The 16169-nt window shown below is 36.3% G+C and overlaps 1 protein-coding gene across 5 annotated transcripts in view; it reads right to left on the bottom strand.

Moving 5' to 3' along the window:
* Positions 1 to 16169, bottom strand: part of TTC28 (tetratricopeptide repeat domain 28) — a 463353-nt gene that overhangs the window by 233984 nt on the left and 213200 nt on the right. For all 5 annotated transcript variants that reach the window (XM_087828508.1, XM_087828509.1, XM_016198630.2 and 2 more), the window contains 3 exons: positions 12466 to 12613; positions 2748 to 3020; positions 1681 to 1811 (listed from right to left, as the gene is read on the bottom strand). In XM_087828508.1, coding sequence (XP_087684634.1) covers positions 1681 to 1811; positions 2748 to 3020; positions 12466 to 12613 — 552 coding nt within the window. The remainder of the gene's footprint in view (positions 1 to 1680; positions 1812 to 2747; positions 3021 to 12465; positions 12614 to 16169) is intronic.

Below are 16169 nucleotides of genomic sequence, written 5' to 3'. Positions count from 1 at the left end.
AGATTGAGGGCTAAGTCAAGAACATTGAACTGAAGGTGGGTGTCCAGGCGGCAGCTGAATAAAAAAATATGAAGCTCAGGAGAGAAATCAGACTGATAAAAAAAACTTCAGAGTCATCAGTACATTTGCATATCAGATTCCCTGAACAGAGAACAACATCTCAAGTACGATATAATTTATGCACTCTTCTGACAATTAATATTAGCTCACAGAAAGGTCTTTGTGGACACCTGAAATTAATTCTGCAACCATTAAAGAAGACAGGTTAGAGAGAATGAAAAATCCTATAGTGAAGGTATCACTTCCCCTTTATGTGTCTGAGTAATCATATATTTTTAAAAAGCAAAAACCTATTGCTCTTTAAGGTAAGTGGGCAAAGTGGTTTCAGGCTACTATCTTGCTACTTGGGAAAAATCTTAAAAGTTATTATAACCAAAGATGTAAGAGGCAGAAAGATGCAGCTTGGTATCCTCGCCAGTCATAGCATTCACAGTGGTTAATTTTTACTTCAAAAGGCAGTTTCCCATATTTTATTTCAGTATCAAAATAAAGTCGACCCTTAACAACCTGGGTGTAAACTTCATGGGTCCACTTACATGTGGATTTTTTCAATAGAGATACAGTCAGCACTCAGCATCACTGGGTTTTGTATCAGTGGATTCAACCAACCACAAATCGAAAATACTGTTTTTCTAAATCCGTGAATGGGGAGGGCCAGCTGTATGCATTTCCTATGCCATTTTATATAAAGGACGCAGGGGTTGTGGTATCCATGAGGGTGCTAAAACCAATCCTCTGTGGATACTGAGGGACAACTACAGTTGAAGTTTTGGGGGATTCAAAAGTTATACTCCAACTTCCTATTGCACAAGGATTAGCACCCCTAAACATGGTGGTGTTCAAGAATCAACTACAGCCCTAGCTGATTTGGCCAAGTGGTTAGAGCGTCGGCCTGCAGACTGAAGGGCCCCGGGTTTGATTCTGGCCAAGGGCATGTACCTCAGTTGCAGGCTTGATCACCGGCCCCAGTCAAGGTGCATGCAGGAGGCAACCAATCTATGTGTCTCTCTCACATCAATGTTTCTCCCTCTCTCTCTCTCTCTTCCCCCCTCCCTCCCTCCTTCCCACCTCTTCCTACTCTGTAGGCACTTTCTCATCATATCACATCTATAGATATCAAGTCTCTGAGAATATCACATTTCATTTTTTTAATAAAGACTAGGATGATATTTCTTTATCATTACAATTCAGGTCTGTTCAATCAGACTTAACATCTATCACCTGAGTTAAAAATCCACAGAAGAAATGTGATGAGTTTGCAGTAATAATGCTCCATCTCAAAGCATAATGTGTGCTTAATTTAACGAATATATCATGATGATATAGATATAGATTTTTGCTAATTTTACGTATGTCTACTCCGTAGCACATTTGAATAGAATAAGAACAAGGCATCTGATCAAACTGTTACAACCTGAGGTCAAGGGCTGTGTCTTATTTATTTCTATATCCCCAAGGCCAATAAATGGTAGATGTCCAACATCTGGTTGTTGGTGAAAGATAGAAGCAATAATTATTCACTTCTGAAAGTAATTTTTTAAGTTACCTAAAACATTTTGAACAGCAAAAAAGACTCCATGTTTTAAAAAAATGATTTTGGTCTACAGGTAAGCTTCCTACCTCTCGATCCTTGAGTTTCATGGCGAGCACCAACTGATGCCTGTGGTTAGTGAGAGCCTCCCGATAGTTTCCTTTGGAGAAGAATGCAGAGCCTAGATTCCCATGAGCTCGGCATTCTCCTGTCTGGTCACCTGATTGGGTTTAAAAAAAGATAAAACTTCTCTAAGTTATAGCATTATTTTAATATATAATGGCCATCTTAATTTAAGAGCCATAGACTTACTAGCTAAGATTTCACTTGTCTTCTTTTAGAAAAGTATTTTCTTCTTCTATAAGACTCTATGTGGGAGGTTATGGTCCTAGAACTTAAATCTCTGGCTAACAACTATTATTACTGTCATACAACTGCAGTCAAAGACATAAGTGTCCTGGAAATGAGACCTTGTGTTAAAGACCTTGACACAAACCAGCTGCTGTTTGAGTCACTTCATTGCTCTGCTAATGACTTTTGGTTCTGAACAACCATCAGCTTGTTGGTTCAGTCATTTGACTCCAAACCTACTATAATATATTGCTTCTTTACAAGTACGCTGATGGTAGAGTCACCTGCTCTTACTGCAATCCTACAAGTCCTTGAATAATCACAATAACAATAATCATAATCCACACTTATTTTACAAATGAGAAAATGGCAGCACAGAGAGCTTAGGCAATTTGCTGAAGGTCACACTGCTAGAAAGTAGCAAGGCCAGGATTCTAAACACAGCAGTCTGGTTCCAAAGTCCACACTCTTAACCACTGCACTATACTGTCTCCTCCAATAAAATGATGATGTAGTCTAATGTAGGCAAAAATAAAAATTAAGATGAAACTATCATTTGGAATATTGTATCTGTGGGCGCAAATTTCTAAGGAGACTGAATATGTTAATTCACATCTCTTGGCCTTTTGGGAACCTTGGTACCTTGTTATTCAAAAAGCCCTGAACACCTGAGTGCTCTAAAACGGAGAATGTTCTAGAGACACACTCACTTTTCATTGCGCATGTTATTCCCATTTATGCCAAGTTAATCAGCTTTCTTTATTTCCTTTCTGTACTGAAATAAAGGAAAGAAGCATAACTCTACCTAAGGTCTTGGCTACATCCAAGTCCTGCTGCATGTATCCAGTGCTCTTCTCTGTATTTCCAAGAGACCAATAAGCACTGCTTAGGGCAGAGAAAACGGAACCTCTCAGTTTGAGGCTGCAGGTGCCAATCTTCAGAGCAGCTTCTAAGACAACCACAGAGGCCCCATGATGGCCAGCTGTCAGGAGTTCCTGCCCAACCACAGACACGACCACAAAGGGACTCTTGTCCAGTTTCATTTTCTGAAGCTGCTGATAAGTGGGCTCGAGGGAGTCTGAAGAAAAACAAAAGAAAATAAGAAAATGTAGAATACACAAGACAATCTTTTCTAGTATGCTCTAGAAACAAATGTTTATCACATCTTTTTACGGCCTATTTCAAGTACAAACTCTTCAACCTTTAATCTAGCACTTCCTCACTGTCCATTTATCCACATGACCCAGTAACACCAACCTCAGTCCAGTCACTTCCTTCTCTTCACTCTCAAATGCAGATGGCACACTTCTCCTCTCTCTCGGTCTTTCTTTGAACCTGACACAATACTTTATCAAGATGGTTTTCCCCTCTCTGTCTTGCTGTCCTCTCAAAACATTACAAGTAGATCCCTCAAGTTCCACCTCTACTATATAGTATCCCCCGGTCCTCCAGTCCACATTAATCTTTGTATCTAAACTTCTGCTGCACTTTTATAGTTAGTAGTGCAGTTTGGCCCTTAACTATTTCAGAATTGTTCCATGTGTGTTAATTTTTAAAATATTTTCCCAGCTAAATCTGAAAACCACTGTAGGACTGTTTAATACTTTATTATAACTCCATGGCAATTGGCACTAAATAAAAAACTTGACCTTGCCACAAAGGTAAAAGACCCTACCATATTTGGAGTTCAAAAAACATTTGTTAAGCCTGAATCTGAATGACTTGATTAATAAACCCATCTACATTTTTTCCCTGGAAGATGCAGTAAGAGAAGCCCTCCCAACAAAATACCTGTCCTCCTCACTAGCCACCCAGTGTCCATTGCTGCTTCTGAGATCAGTATGACCAAATTAAAAGAATATTGTCAATTTTTGTTGTGGTGCCAAATGAAACCATAAAGAAGTCATTCAAGTTTACTAAGGGAAGGTGGAAGACAATATTAATGTTGATCTCATTTTATTTTCATGTGGTATTTGCAAAGACACAGATTAGTTGTCAGGAAGCCAAAGGAGATTCTTTCCATTTGAAGTGAGGTTTGAATGTGGATCCTTCTCCCCCTTCTTTTTTTTAAAAAACAACAACACAACTGCAGAGCTAATAACTATAACCCTACAATGAGGCTGCACCTACAGCACATTTGTTGCTAGCTTTCCTGAAAACCTATTTCACATTAGTTGTTCCACTGTGCACATGTGAAAACTATAAAAAAAAAAATGGCCTCTTTAAATAGTGAATCTCTCAGCCAACAGTACTGCATTAAAATGTAATTTTTACAATTTATGACTTCAGACCTCAACTCTCCACTAAGGAGCTCTCGTTTAAATCAACATTTCCATGTAAACCTTAAAACCTTCTGGTGCCTAAAGAATTTTTTCCCCTCAATCAGATCACTAAACAGAAAACAAAGAACATTTTTACACCTGTCAAGATGCAAGCAGTATATAGAACCAGTAAATACTAGCTAACCAATAGGGTTAAATACAAGCACAAGGACCCTGGAATTGCTAGAATAGAAAAGAATAATGCTATACTGAAATAACTGAGGAGAATTTTGATGGTACCCACTGATGAGTCTGGCAGCCAATGATGATCATACCATCCCACTGACCAATGTAACAGAAGTAAAATAATAGAATGTTAGAACTTAAAAGACCTTGAAAATACCCTTATTTTAGAAATAAAGAATCTGAATATTTAAGTGATTCACCCAAGGTCAGACTGCGTGGGACAGAGCCAAAACAAGAACCCACTGCAGGGCTCTAAGTCTAGGCAAATTCTCAGTTGCTCACGAAAGAAATCAATCTTGGCTGGTTTTAAGTAGAAAAGAAATACACTAAGTGGCTATTGGGAAGGGTGGAAAACCAGGCCTCCAGGCCCACAGTCGAAATCATGTCACAAAACCTTCCTAAGTAAAGGCAACATAACTGTTGCAACTAAACACAGGACAGCACAGCTTCCAATGCTGCCTTCACCACTACTGAATGCCACCCTTAGAAAATGGATGTCACCACTGCCACCCACCACCACCAAGACAAATTCTGTTTGAACTTTTAGCTCCTGAATCAAAGTGGGGTCCTTGCTTCAAAGGAGGATGGGAAAATTAGGATCTGAGGTTTTCAGCTTTTATAGTGAAAGGCAGGAGGCAGAGTATAAGAGGGAATTCCCAAAACACAGGAAGTGCGCTCAGACACTGACAGCCCAAAATGACTGATGGCAAGCAAAGATACTATGCTTCCACTGGTAATTTTTTTAATCATAGCAAACATGGCTAAGTTCAAAATAAGAGCCATCTAATTGAACCTCTAAAAACTATACAATAATAGAAAGTTAGAGGATTGGAAAAAATTTCCCGCAGAGGACTGAGGGAAATACTAGGAATATTCTCCCCAACCCCCCCCCCCCAAAAAAAGAATCTATTGTACAAATTTTCATTAAATAAAAATAAAATTGAAGGAACAAGAGGTAAAAGATCAAATTTCCATTTGCAGTATACAGGAAAGAGAATATAAATACACTAAAAGATAAATTATAATACAAGCTCATACACAACACATGTTATAAGAGTTTGGAAAGGAGAATGATTACCAAGGGTAATCAGAAAGCTTCATAGAAGCAGGACTTGATTTCTTGAAGAAAAGGTAAGATTTAGACAAGTCAATGCATTTTTTCTAAGAGTGGAGAGTATTCTAGGCAGAAAGTTTATTCTAAATAAATGTCCAGGAGAAGATAGGTACATGGAATGATAAGGAATGATGAACAGGCCAGCTTGAGTGGAACAGAGAATATTTATAGGAAAGAAGGACAATGTGGAAAAATGGAGAAAATACTGAACTAAGGATAAAAAGACCTGGATTTCAAAGCCACATAGCCTCAATCTCTTCACTTTGTCAAATGTATAGACTGCAATTGTGTGATGGTTACATAAATATATGTGGCATATATATATATATACACACACACACATATTATGTGGCATATATATATATATACACACACACATTTATGTACATATATGTATACACATATGCAATGTGTGTATACATGTATGTACCTATGCATGCATCTATGCATGTGTACACATATACACACAAAGTCCATTTCCCTTAATGTAAATTAAAAAATTTTTCCAATGTCAAATTTCTCTACTGTTGGCTATAATTATGTCTCTTTGGTCCACACTCACAAATCAGAAGCTCTGATTAGCAGTTGTACATGCTTTTTAATATATATATATTAAATGTGTGTGTATATATATATTAAATGTGTATATATATTAAATGTATATAATATATATATTAAATGTACACACATATATACATACATATACATATATATGTTTTGTTGATTTCAGAGAGAGGAAGGGAAAGGGAGAGAGATATAAAAACATCAATGATGAGAGAGAATCATCAACTGGCTGCCTCCTGTATGCCCTCCACTGAGGATCAAACCCAAAACTTGGGCTTATGCCCTGACCAGGAATTGAACCATAACCTCCAGATTCCTGGGTTGATGCTCAACCACTGAATGACATTGGCTGGGCCAGCTGTACATGCTTTTGATGAATAAAAGTGGTATAGTACTTTTTCAATGTATAAAAACATATAGGCTAGATTAGGCGATCTCTAAGATTCTTTCCAACTATATTATTCTATTATTCTAATTCCTATTCTAGAGTAAACTTAGGCTGTTAGTAAAGAGGTTAATTTTATGATTTTATCAGACTAGGTGGAACAGAGTTTTGGCAGCCTGTAGTTATTAAGATGTTTTCCTTTCTAGAAACTATGCATGACATAAGAAATAGCCAATGTCAAACCAACTCCATAAAAAGATAAAGGGCCTTTGCAACATTCACTGAACACCAATAATGTTCTTTCAAAATGTAAAGGCTTTAAGAATTTAAGATGAACCAAGTCATATTTCCTGACAATTAAAAAGTTTGTAGGAATGTAGCAGAGGCTAACAATAAACAAATAATCACACTCTGCTAAAAGTTATACATCAGTTCCTCAAATAATGTCATTTCATTCAACATCATTTCATTATAGGGATGATGAGATACTGTAGGAACTTTTTTTTTTTTTAATCCTCATCCAATGATATTTTTTCCATTGTTTTTTTTTTTTTTTCAGAGAGAGTAGAAGGGAGCGGAGGCGGGGGAGAGAGAGAGGAAGAGAGAGAGAGAGAGAGAGAGAGAAAGACAAAGAGAGAAAGGAACATCAATGTGAGAGAGACACATCGATTGGTTGTCTCCTGCATGCGCCCCCATTGGGACAGAGAATCCAGCCTGCAATCAAGGCATTTGCCCTTGGCTGGAATCGAACCCAGGACCTTCAGTCCAAGGGCCGACACTCTACCACTGAGCAAAACCAGCTAGGGTGGAACGTAAATTTTATTTATATTAATTAGCCTATGGTAAAGTTGGTTTCATTATATGTCATTTAGCCCAGCCAGCATGGCTCAGTTGTTGAGCACTGACCTATGAACCAGGAGGTCACAGTTCAATTCCTGGTCATGGTACATGCCCAGGTTGTTGGCTCAATTCCCAGTAGGGGACGTGCAGGAGGCAGTTGATCAATGACTCTCTCTCATCATTGATATTTCTATCTCTCTCTCCCTTCTTCTCTCTGAAATCAATAAAATAAAATAAAAATTATATGTCATTTAGCTTAAAGTCACAGAACCTAGTGACAATGTCAAGTGAAGACCTGCTATACTATATATCATCAATTCTGAGATCCACATTTACTAACATATTAACATCTCTGAATTTGGAGTTTAATATCTCTGAACTCAATCGTACCTCACAATGGTTTGTCACTTCTGTGTCCTAATGGGACTAAAAGAGCTCTTTCTGTTTATATAAAAATAAAAAGTTAAGGGATAAGAAAGAATTGTGTCATCATTTAATCATCAGCATTTTTTTCTTTGTAATACATAAAATAATGATATAACTTTCAATCCAGAAGACTGGGAGAAACAATCCTGGAATGAATCTCTAAAATAGGGATCCAAAAAGAAAATAGCAACTATTGATAAGGTAAGAAGTGAAGTATTATTAAGGTAAAAGACTCCCCCAAAAAAATAAAATGTGGAGTAAGGTTCATAATATTCGCCTAATTTTAATTTTTACCTTTCTTAAGCTAATTTCTTAAAGAGGGAATTAAATTAAAAACCATTGGGCTTGTCACAAACAGACAAATACTGTATGATTCCACTTCTATAAGATACTTAGAGTAGTCAAATTCAGAGAGACAGAAAATAGCACAGTATTTGCCGGGAGCAGTGGGGAGAGCAGAATGGGGAGTTAGATTTTAATGAGTTCAGAGTGTCAATTTGGGATGATGAAAAAGTTCTGGAGATGGATAGTTGTGATGGTTGCACAACACTGTAAATGTACTTAATGCCACTGAATTTTCTAACTAAAAATACTTAAAATGATCAATTTTATGTTATATATATTTTACAACAGTTAAAAAAACTTTGGTTTTGGTTCATACTAAAAGCAAAACTTAACCCTCCTCAAAAACAATCAAAATAAAAACTGACATGTTTTGCACTCTGTCTAAGCCACTTCACATTGTACTCGGTTTGTGTATCTATTTACTATACTCTATTTCATTCAAAAAGGATTCAAAGCGTCCTATAGAAATAAGGTGGAAAATACTGAAGTCAGAGTGAGTAGAAAATAGGGGTAAGACAATAAAACTCAGCATATAGACAGGCAAGACTGTAAGCCCTGACAAGCTTCCTAAAGGTGGCCAGGACGGCCAGGACACTGGGCTCCATGCTTCATAGAGGACAAAGCAAAAGGATAAATGTTCACTTTAAAAATTCCCAGACCTTTCAGATAAAAATATACCAACATTCATAAGAAATTCAGCTTTTCCTGAAACTGAGACTGAGGGAAATTCCTCTAGTGAGTGGTCAGCAAAAAGACCGTGTGTACTGTGCAGTGTTCATTCCACACCCACAGCACTATGCCTGCCATAAATACAAGAGCAGGATCATTACTGCAGCTCCTTCTATTCTTCAGTGAGAAGGGACTCACACTGCAGAGGAAAAGGAATAGTACAAGGTGTTTGCCTTTACATTCTAGTAGTTCATTCTCCGAACAACATTAGGAGGTAGATATTATCATTTCCCTTTTTCAGATAAGGACTGAGGTGTAGAGAAAGTAAGCAACCTTGCTCAGTCAATGGAATAGCAAGTGGCAGCGCTGAAATTAGATTCCAATCCTTTGGGGGGGAGTCTGTATTTTTAACATAATATTTCAGAAAGGGGCCTCCTGTAAAAAGTAACTGCCTCCTGAAAGAGTTCACTGAGTGTAGGCAAATAAAAGGTGAGCCCCAATTTGACCCCTAGATAAAAGCTTATACATTCAACAATCATTTGCCACTAGCATGTCATAAAATCAGCTTCCCTGGATCCTCCGGTGCTGGTAGAAACACCATGACAGGTGATAGCCCATAAATGTAATAGTCTTTAGATTACTGAATTAACAGGAGAAGAGAAAATATACACAAGAGAACCCTCGGCAAGAAGCAGCCCTGGTGTCTTTAGAGGAACAAATAAATGTAAACTCAATCTCACTTTGTAATTATATTATTAAATCTGTGGTTGGCAGTAGTACTATGCTACACCATCCAAATTTGCATAAACATTTACAAGATACAATGAACTGAAATTGCTGAAAGACTACCTAAAAAGGAGAAATGAAAAAACAGTAACAGGATAACTTCAGAAGTCATGAAAAAGAGAGTATCATTTCATACTTATACTTACTTTTGTATTTTCATTAATGATTTAAAGGAAATACACTATATATAATGATGTAAATATAACCACAGGAGAAGTAGTTTAACTGATATCTGGATATCTGGTTAGTAAGCATGAGTGAAACCATAAAAACAAAGAAAAACAGACTGAATTCAGTTAGCAATCTAGGCAGCAACAATATAAAAAAATCAAGTAAGTTTCAATGTGGATAAATATAACATTTATTTGGGAACAAGGGTATATTAATATAGATTGGCCCTACCTTTTTAAAAAATGTAATCTTGAAACTTCCAAAAAAGGCCAAATCACAGGAACATTGTGCCTATCATGGGAGCTTTGCTCACTGACACAAGTACCCGGACTAGGGAGTTTTCTCTGCTGCATTTAAGAATTACAAAACAAAAACAGATCAGACCTATATGTAAAATGACCCAGACTGCACTGCTATGCAACAATGGCAGAAACTTAGAAAGCTGCAGGAGGCTAAACTAAAATGGGTAAAAAATGGGAAGCAAATAATGATAGATTTTGTGAATTATAACCATATGACAAAAAGAGAGGTAGGTCATTAAGATGTGAAATGATGCATAGAATAACACTGTGAAAAGCAACAGTATCCCTATAAAATGTTGATAAGAAAAGCCCACCTGGAGTAGATATAGTGGTAAAGGCAATGCTAAAAATAAATGAGATAAATTAAATTGCCTTAAGGAAAAGAAGAAAATACTGAAGCGCTCCAGGCACCTGTAAGTTGCAGCTTTCTCCAGGGTCGGCCTTAGGTCACACAGTATAAGCTGGGAAAGAACATGGCACAGAAAACCCTAAGGGTGACAACAACACTGAGCTATTTCTGACAGTACAGGGAAGATTTCCTTACATTTGTCTAAACATATTGCTTCAAAGGCAAAACAGTAAGTATGATTCTGCTGATCTCAACATGTTCACTCCAATATTCTAAGGCAGCAGCAGAAACACTTCAAAATAAAGAAATTATATCTTCATGTACTAAATAAAAAATGTTCCATGTAAATTACTTGTGGAAGGGTACAGGGAGAGAATGAGAAACTACTAGAAAAATGGAAAGGGGAGAGACAAATTGATTTTTTTTGTCCATACCCACCCCACCCCCAACCCCTAAGCCCTAGAGCTCTAAAGCGCATCTGCTCTAAGTCAGAGTTTATTAACAGCAGGTCCCCCAGTGAGAGAAGCCATTAGTTCCTGCAGCAAAGACTCAGCTTTGTATGGGGTTATAAAATCACATGAAGAGAGGTTTCCTTACCACTTTTTTCTAAAACAAGAAATCTTTGACTTTCAGGAAAATATTTTTAATAGCTATGAATTGCCCAGAGACCATATAAGTACCATTTAGTTCATCAAACATTTACTTAGCATACATTTTGAGCCAAATACTGTATTAGCCAGTATATTAAAACTGTCTAATACTGCAAACATTTTCAAAACAAGAGAATATGTCTAATGATACTGCCATCAAAATGTTTAGGTTCATTCAAAAACATCCCTTTTCAGAGACAAAAATAGAGTTCTGCTTGATATAATCTAATTAATACAAAACAATATTAGCTTTCCACTATATGCCATCAATCTACCTTAGTGTCTCCATCACTCTGCAAAGATGACAACTGGTGTACACTTTCAGCCCAATCTTCCCAAGAGCTCATTCCTCAAAAATCAATGTTCCTCAAAGTGAAGCCAATCTGTTTCAAGCTTTAGAACTTCTCCAACCTCCACAGTACTATGTTCAATCCATTGTTTTCCAGAATACCAATTGGTATAAAGTAGAATAACAGGAGAAAAACATTTAAACTAGTGTCTGTCTGTTCCTCTCTCTCTCCTTTAATACAACATAATCTTGTAATGCTCCTTTGAAAAATACTACACACACAGCCAACAGTTAGATCCATATTTCCTTTTACAAAATATTAGAATGTCTAATTAATGTCTTCTCTTATTTGAATATTTCTAGATGGCATATTGGTTCAAATAGACAAATCAATTTACTACCAGAGGTGTTATGATTTAGAAGTACAGAACCTTAGAACTATAAAAAACATAAGGAATCATCAGATAACTCTAAAATCCAGAGATGTCGATTCATTTACCCACGGCCATACAGTTAGTTAATACAAAATTCAAAAATGTAATCTAGGTTCACAAACTCCTAGGCCAGTAGCCTTATACCATCCTATTCTGGATCACTGTCAGCTACTGACAGTGATTCTTAATCTTCCTTTGTCTAAAATATATAATCTCTTCTAGGGCTACTGCAAAAGAAATTTCTGTGGCGATGAGCACAGAATTTTGAGAAAAAGCCAAATTTAACCAAGTTCTAAGGATAAATTGTTAGTATCTAAAAATGTTCTTTTATTTCTTCTTCATGCTCTGAAATATCTTTCTAATAGACAGATCTAGAGAAATATGAAAAATCTACCCTATTACTTATTTCCTGGAACTAAATTAAGGCTTAACTATAACATTGTGAGAGAGAAATGGGAACTACCGCTGACTTTAGACAAATAAACAAAAAAGCCATTGCTTTCAACAGGGTATAAAAACCAGTCTAACTTATTTAATAAAGGTAATATCCTAAATTTTTTAAATAGATAAATAAAACATACAACTTAGCAAATCTGATAACCTATCAATTCTCAATGCCTGAGTCTAAAGTCTTCAAAGGCTAGAAATGTTCTACTTTAAATTAGTGTCAGACCAAATGCTTTTATATTTACCTCTCATGGGAGATTTCATGGCAGCTTCTACCATCCCCACCAGAAGTTGGAGACTCTTGGGGTCCTGAGCCAGTCCAGATGCAAAGGCTGCCAGGGCATCGGCATGACGTCCGAGGTACTGGAGGGCAACACCCTGTCGGAAGTATGCCTGAAAATAAAGACAATATAATGCATGTTTTACTTATACACTATGCTCCATCAAGGCTGGTGATGATTCTTTATTAGAAAAACAGGTCAGTTGAACTATGATTGAGATGGTCTTGATTCAAAGATCTAGTAAACAGTTTAAAACATCATAAAATGAAAGCATACTTATTTCAGGCAAAATATATTTTATTCTTTTTACTTCTAGAACACTTATAAATTTTATCACACTCCTTGGCATTTATTCACATACTGCTTTTATAATTTTTGATGATTTAAAAAATATTTCTTATCCCACCTTTAATATCATAAGCTCCTCAAGGACAGGGTTTTGGAGATTTCTTTATATCTCACCAGAGTATGTGGTTCAGTGCAAGATAAATGAGAGATACTCAAATTCCACTTATTTTATATCTTCCCCGTTTATATAATTAATGGGGAAAGTCAATATGTGATTATTAAAACAATTTTAATAATGAGTAACCTAACATATTTAATGTAGTGTTTCAGACATAATATTTAAAAGCTGTTATCTAAAATATATGTGCTTTCTTAGAAATAAAATAAGATTGCTGTTGTATTCTTCAATTGGATTAGTCTTAAAACCAGTATCAGTTGTTGATTATAGGAGAACATCCCTCCTTCCAGCTAACTGAAGAAAGAACCAGAAAATTAATAAAATATTTAAAGTTCAGAATAGTCTTAAGGAAGCAAAGTTCGTTTTCAAGCACACGGAGTAAAAACAAGTAAATGAACACAGTGTTTCTAGTATATAACCAGCATAAAATAACACATAAAAATGACATATTAATTCATTCACTGTTTATATAACATCTGCTTTTAAAATACTTAGCCTCCTATTTAACTTAAACATTCTTACAATACTACATGTTTATACCACAATTTTAACTTTTCAGACCAATACACTTTGGGTTGTCAGAAACTGTATTCATGGAATCTAAATGAAGTTTCAAACAACTCCTAAAAGGACTACTCACCAAACACATTTCATAATTTTATTTTACGTATACACACACAGAGAGTGAGAGAGCACATTTAATGTTTACAAACATATTTACTTATCTTATTTCATTTTTACAACTACCCTTTGAGGTAATTTAAGATAGGCAATACTATTCGGTATTTCTATTAAGAAACAATCCATAAACAGAATGAACACTCATAGATTATTACAGGCTATTTAGACTTCTATTTTAGTTTAAACTATCAGCAGCTGTTAAAATTCAGACCCCCAGTAAGACAATAAGCTGTAAATGTACTGTCATTACAAATTCATAAGCTCACTTCCTTTCACTGGACTCAGCCACTGTTTTAACCTTTAATGTGTTTTATAGGCATTTTTCACAATCCTTTTCCTTTCACATTTCAGGTGCTTTCTAAAATCCAAGAGGCAATATATGCAACAGTCCAACTAAAAATAACTATAGTTTACATAATTTTAGAAATGCTATATCAAAACTAAACTAAAAGAATTTAAATTTATTTCTATAATATATACATGCCAAATACCTATAAACTGTATTATAATTTATGACGAGAGACAAAAGATGTTTTTAGTTATTGACCTCAGTATATATTTTAAAAAACACAAAACTTTATATGTCAATCGTTTCACAACATATGTAAGTCAAATCATTATACTGTGTAACTTAAACTTGCTCAATGCTGTATGTCAGTGATAGCTCAATAAAACTAAAAATACACAAACATGGTATCAAGTTCACACAGCAGTTAAAGAGTGTGCACGTTTTGTTTTCTTAGGATACTCAGTAACTAGACGAGAAAAGGTATGACTGGACCATGTCTCCCACAATCTTAGCTTCCTTTCTTCAGGAGAAGATTTTGCAAAGAGGTATAGAAGGCTCCAAGGTCTCCCTTGGTCGTCCTTCATTCCCTTCCACAATGGCCAACCCAACTTCACAATATTTTTCTCAGCTAAAAGCTTAGTTTATACCCTTGCCAAGACAGAATAAGTCAAGCTCTGACAAACCCCTTTTCTTAACTCAGAGTGGGGCTCTCCCAACTTTGTTCCATGAAATATTCATTGCATGTACAAATAGCTGTTGAATAAAAATTAGTTATCAATACTTCTGTGAGAGGTATGCCACTATGAGGTTCAAGTGGATGAAAATATAACCTAGACTGTGAGTTAATGTAAAAGAATAAAAATAAAATTCAGCACAGTGCCTGACAGAGTAAGTACTCAATAAAAATAACTATTTTGAGCCCTAGACGGTTTGACTCAATGGTTAGAGTGTCAGCCCACAGACTGAAGGGTCCTGGGGTTCGATTCTGGCCAAGGGCACATACCTCGGTTGCAGGCTCAATCCCCGACCCCGGTTGGCGCACATGCGGAAGGCAACCAATTGATGTGTCTCTCTCACATTGACGTTTCTCTCTCTGTCTCTCTCTCTCACCCTTCCACTTTCTTTGAAAAAACAATGGAAAAAAATTAACTATTTTAATTATTAGTTAATAAGAAAAGAATCTTAACAAGAACACATAATTACAAACTTACAGAATATAAGGACTTCAACAAATATTTTATTATTCAATATAGTATTATTCAATTCCTATCACTGCTTCATTCACTCCTCCCCTTGCTCCATAAAAGACTGTTGGCAACTGGGAAACTCACTGCTGCCAAAAAAATCTGAACCACCCAACAAAAAGAAATTGGTACTATCAGGTCTTGGGAGATGCAGCATCCACCCACAGGATCCTCTGCCAGTCTCTTCCAAAGCAGAGGTCAAAATGTGCTGAGATTCAGTTGTTTCCCACAGCTTCAGGAAAATTGATGTAATCTGCTGTAGCCTATCTGCTTCACCCCTATTGATTCTGCTAAATAATTTTTCTCATAGACTCAGAGGTCTCACAAGAAGCTGCTTCATCTGAGAAAGGGGAAATTTCTGATCACTTAGGATTGAGCAGAGGCAATATATGTGCAGCTTGCCAAGGCAAGCAATATTAAACACGTGGTGCCCAGCCAACCTCAGAAAATATATTTCCCTGCCTAAGCACCACCCCCCATGCATACACTATGTTCTGGTCACTGGTTATGTCACAGATGGGGAGGGAAGGGCAACGTGAATTGACTTTTGAGAGCACCTATGCCCTGAGAACAATGGTTTTAACCTGAAGCTTTAGCCAAGAAGATAAACATATAGGGAGCTGGTTAATACACTGGACTAAAGGTGGAATATCTAGATTTTCACGTGTTACAGAGTAATTCATTTATTTTTTGCTGTTCACCACAAAGAACCCTCAGTGATTATTCCACACATGCTACCAAGTCACCTCATAAATACAACTGGGTTACAAAAGTAAGCTCATTCCTTCCTTCCTTCAATTAATATTCCCTAAAAATCTACAGCACCAGGCACTGTGATGTGTACCACAAATAGAAAAAAACAAAGAGAGGACTCGTACCCTCAGTGTGCTCATAATCTAGAAGGGAAGAATATAAAAAGCTATAAATGTCCTCACTGCTACCTATAGAACTGCTTACTAGTAAGGTTTTGTAATACTTAAGCAGTAAT

This window comes from Miniopterus natalensis, chromosome 20, assembly GCF_054644295.1.
Source record: "Miniopterus natalensis isolate mMinNat1 chromosome 20, mMinNat1.hap1, whole genome shotgun sequence".
NCBI lineage: Eukaryota > Metazoa > Chordata > Mammalia > Chiroptera > Miniopteridae > Miniopterus > Miniopterus natalensis.
The sequence above is the reverse complement of the archived record's forward strand: the minus strand, read 5'-3'. Positions and strand labels throughout refer to the sequence as shown.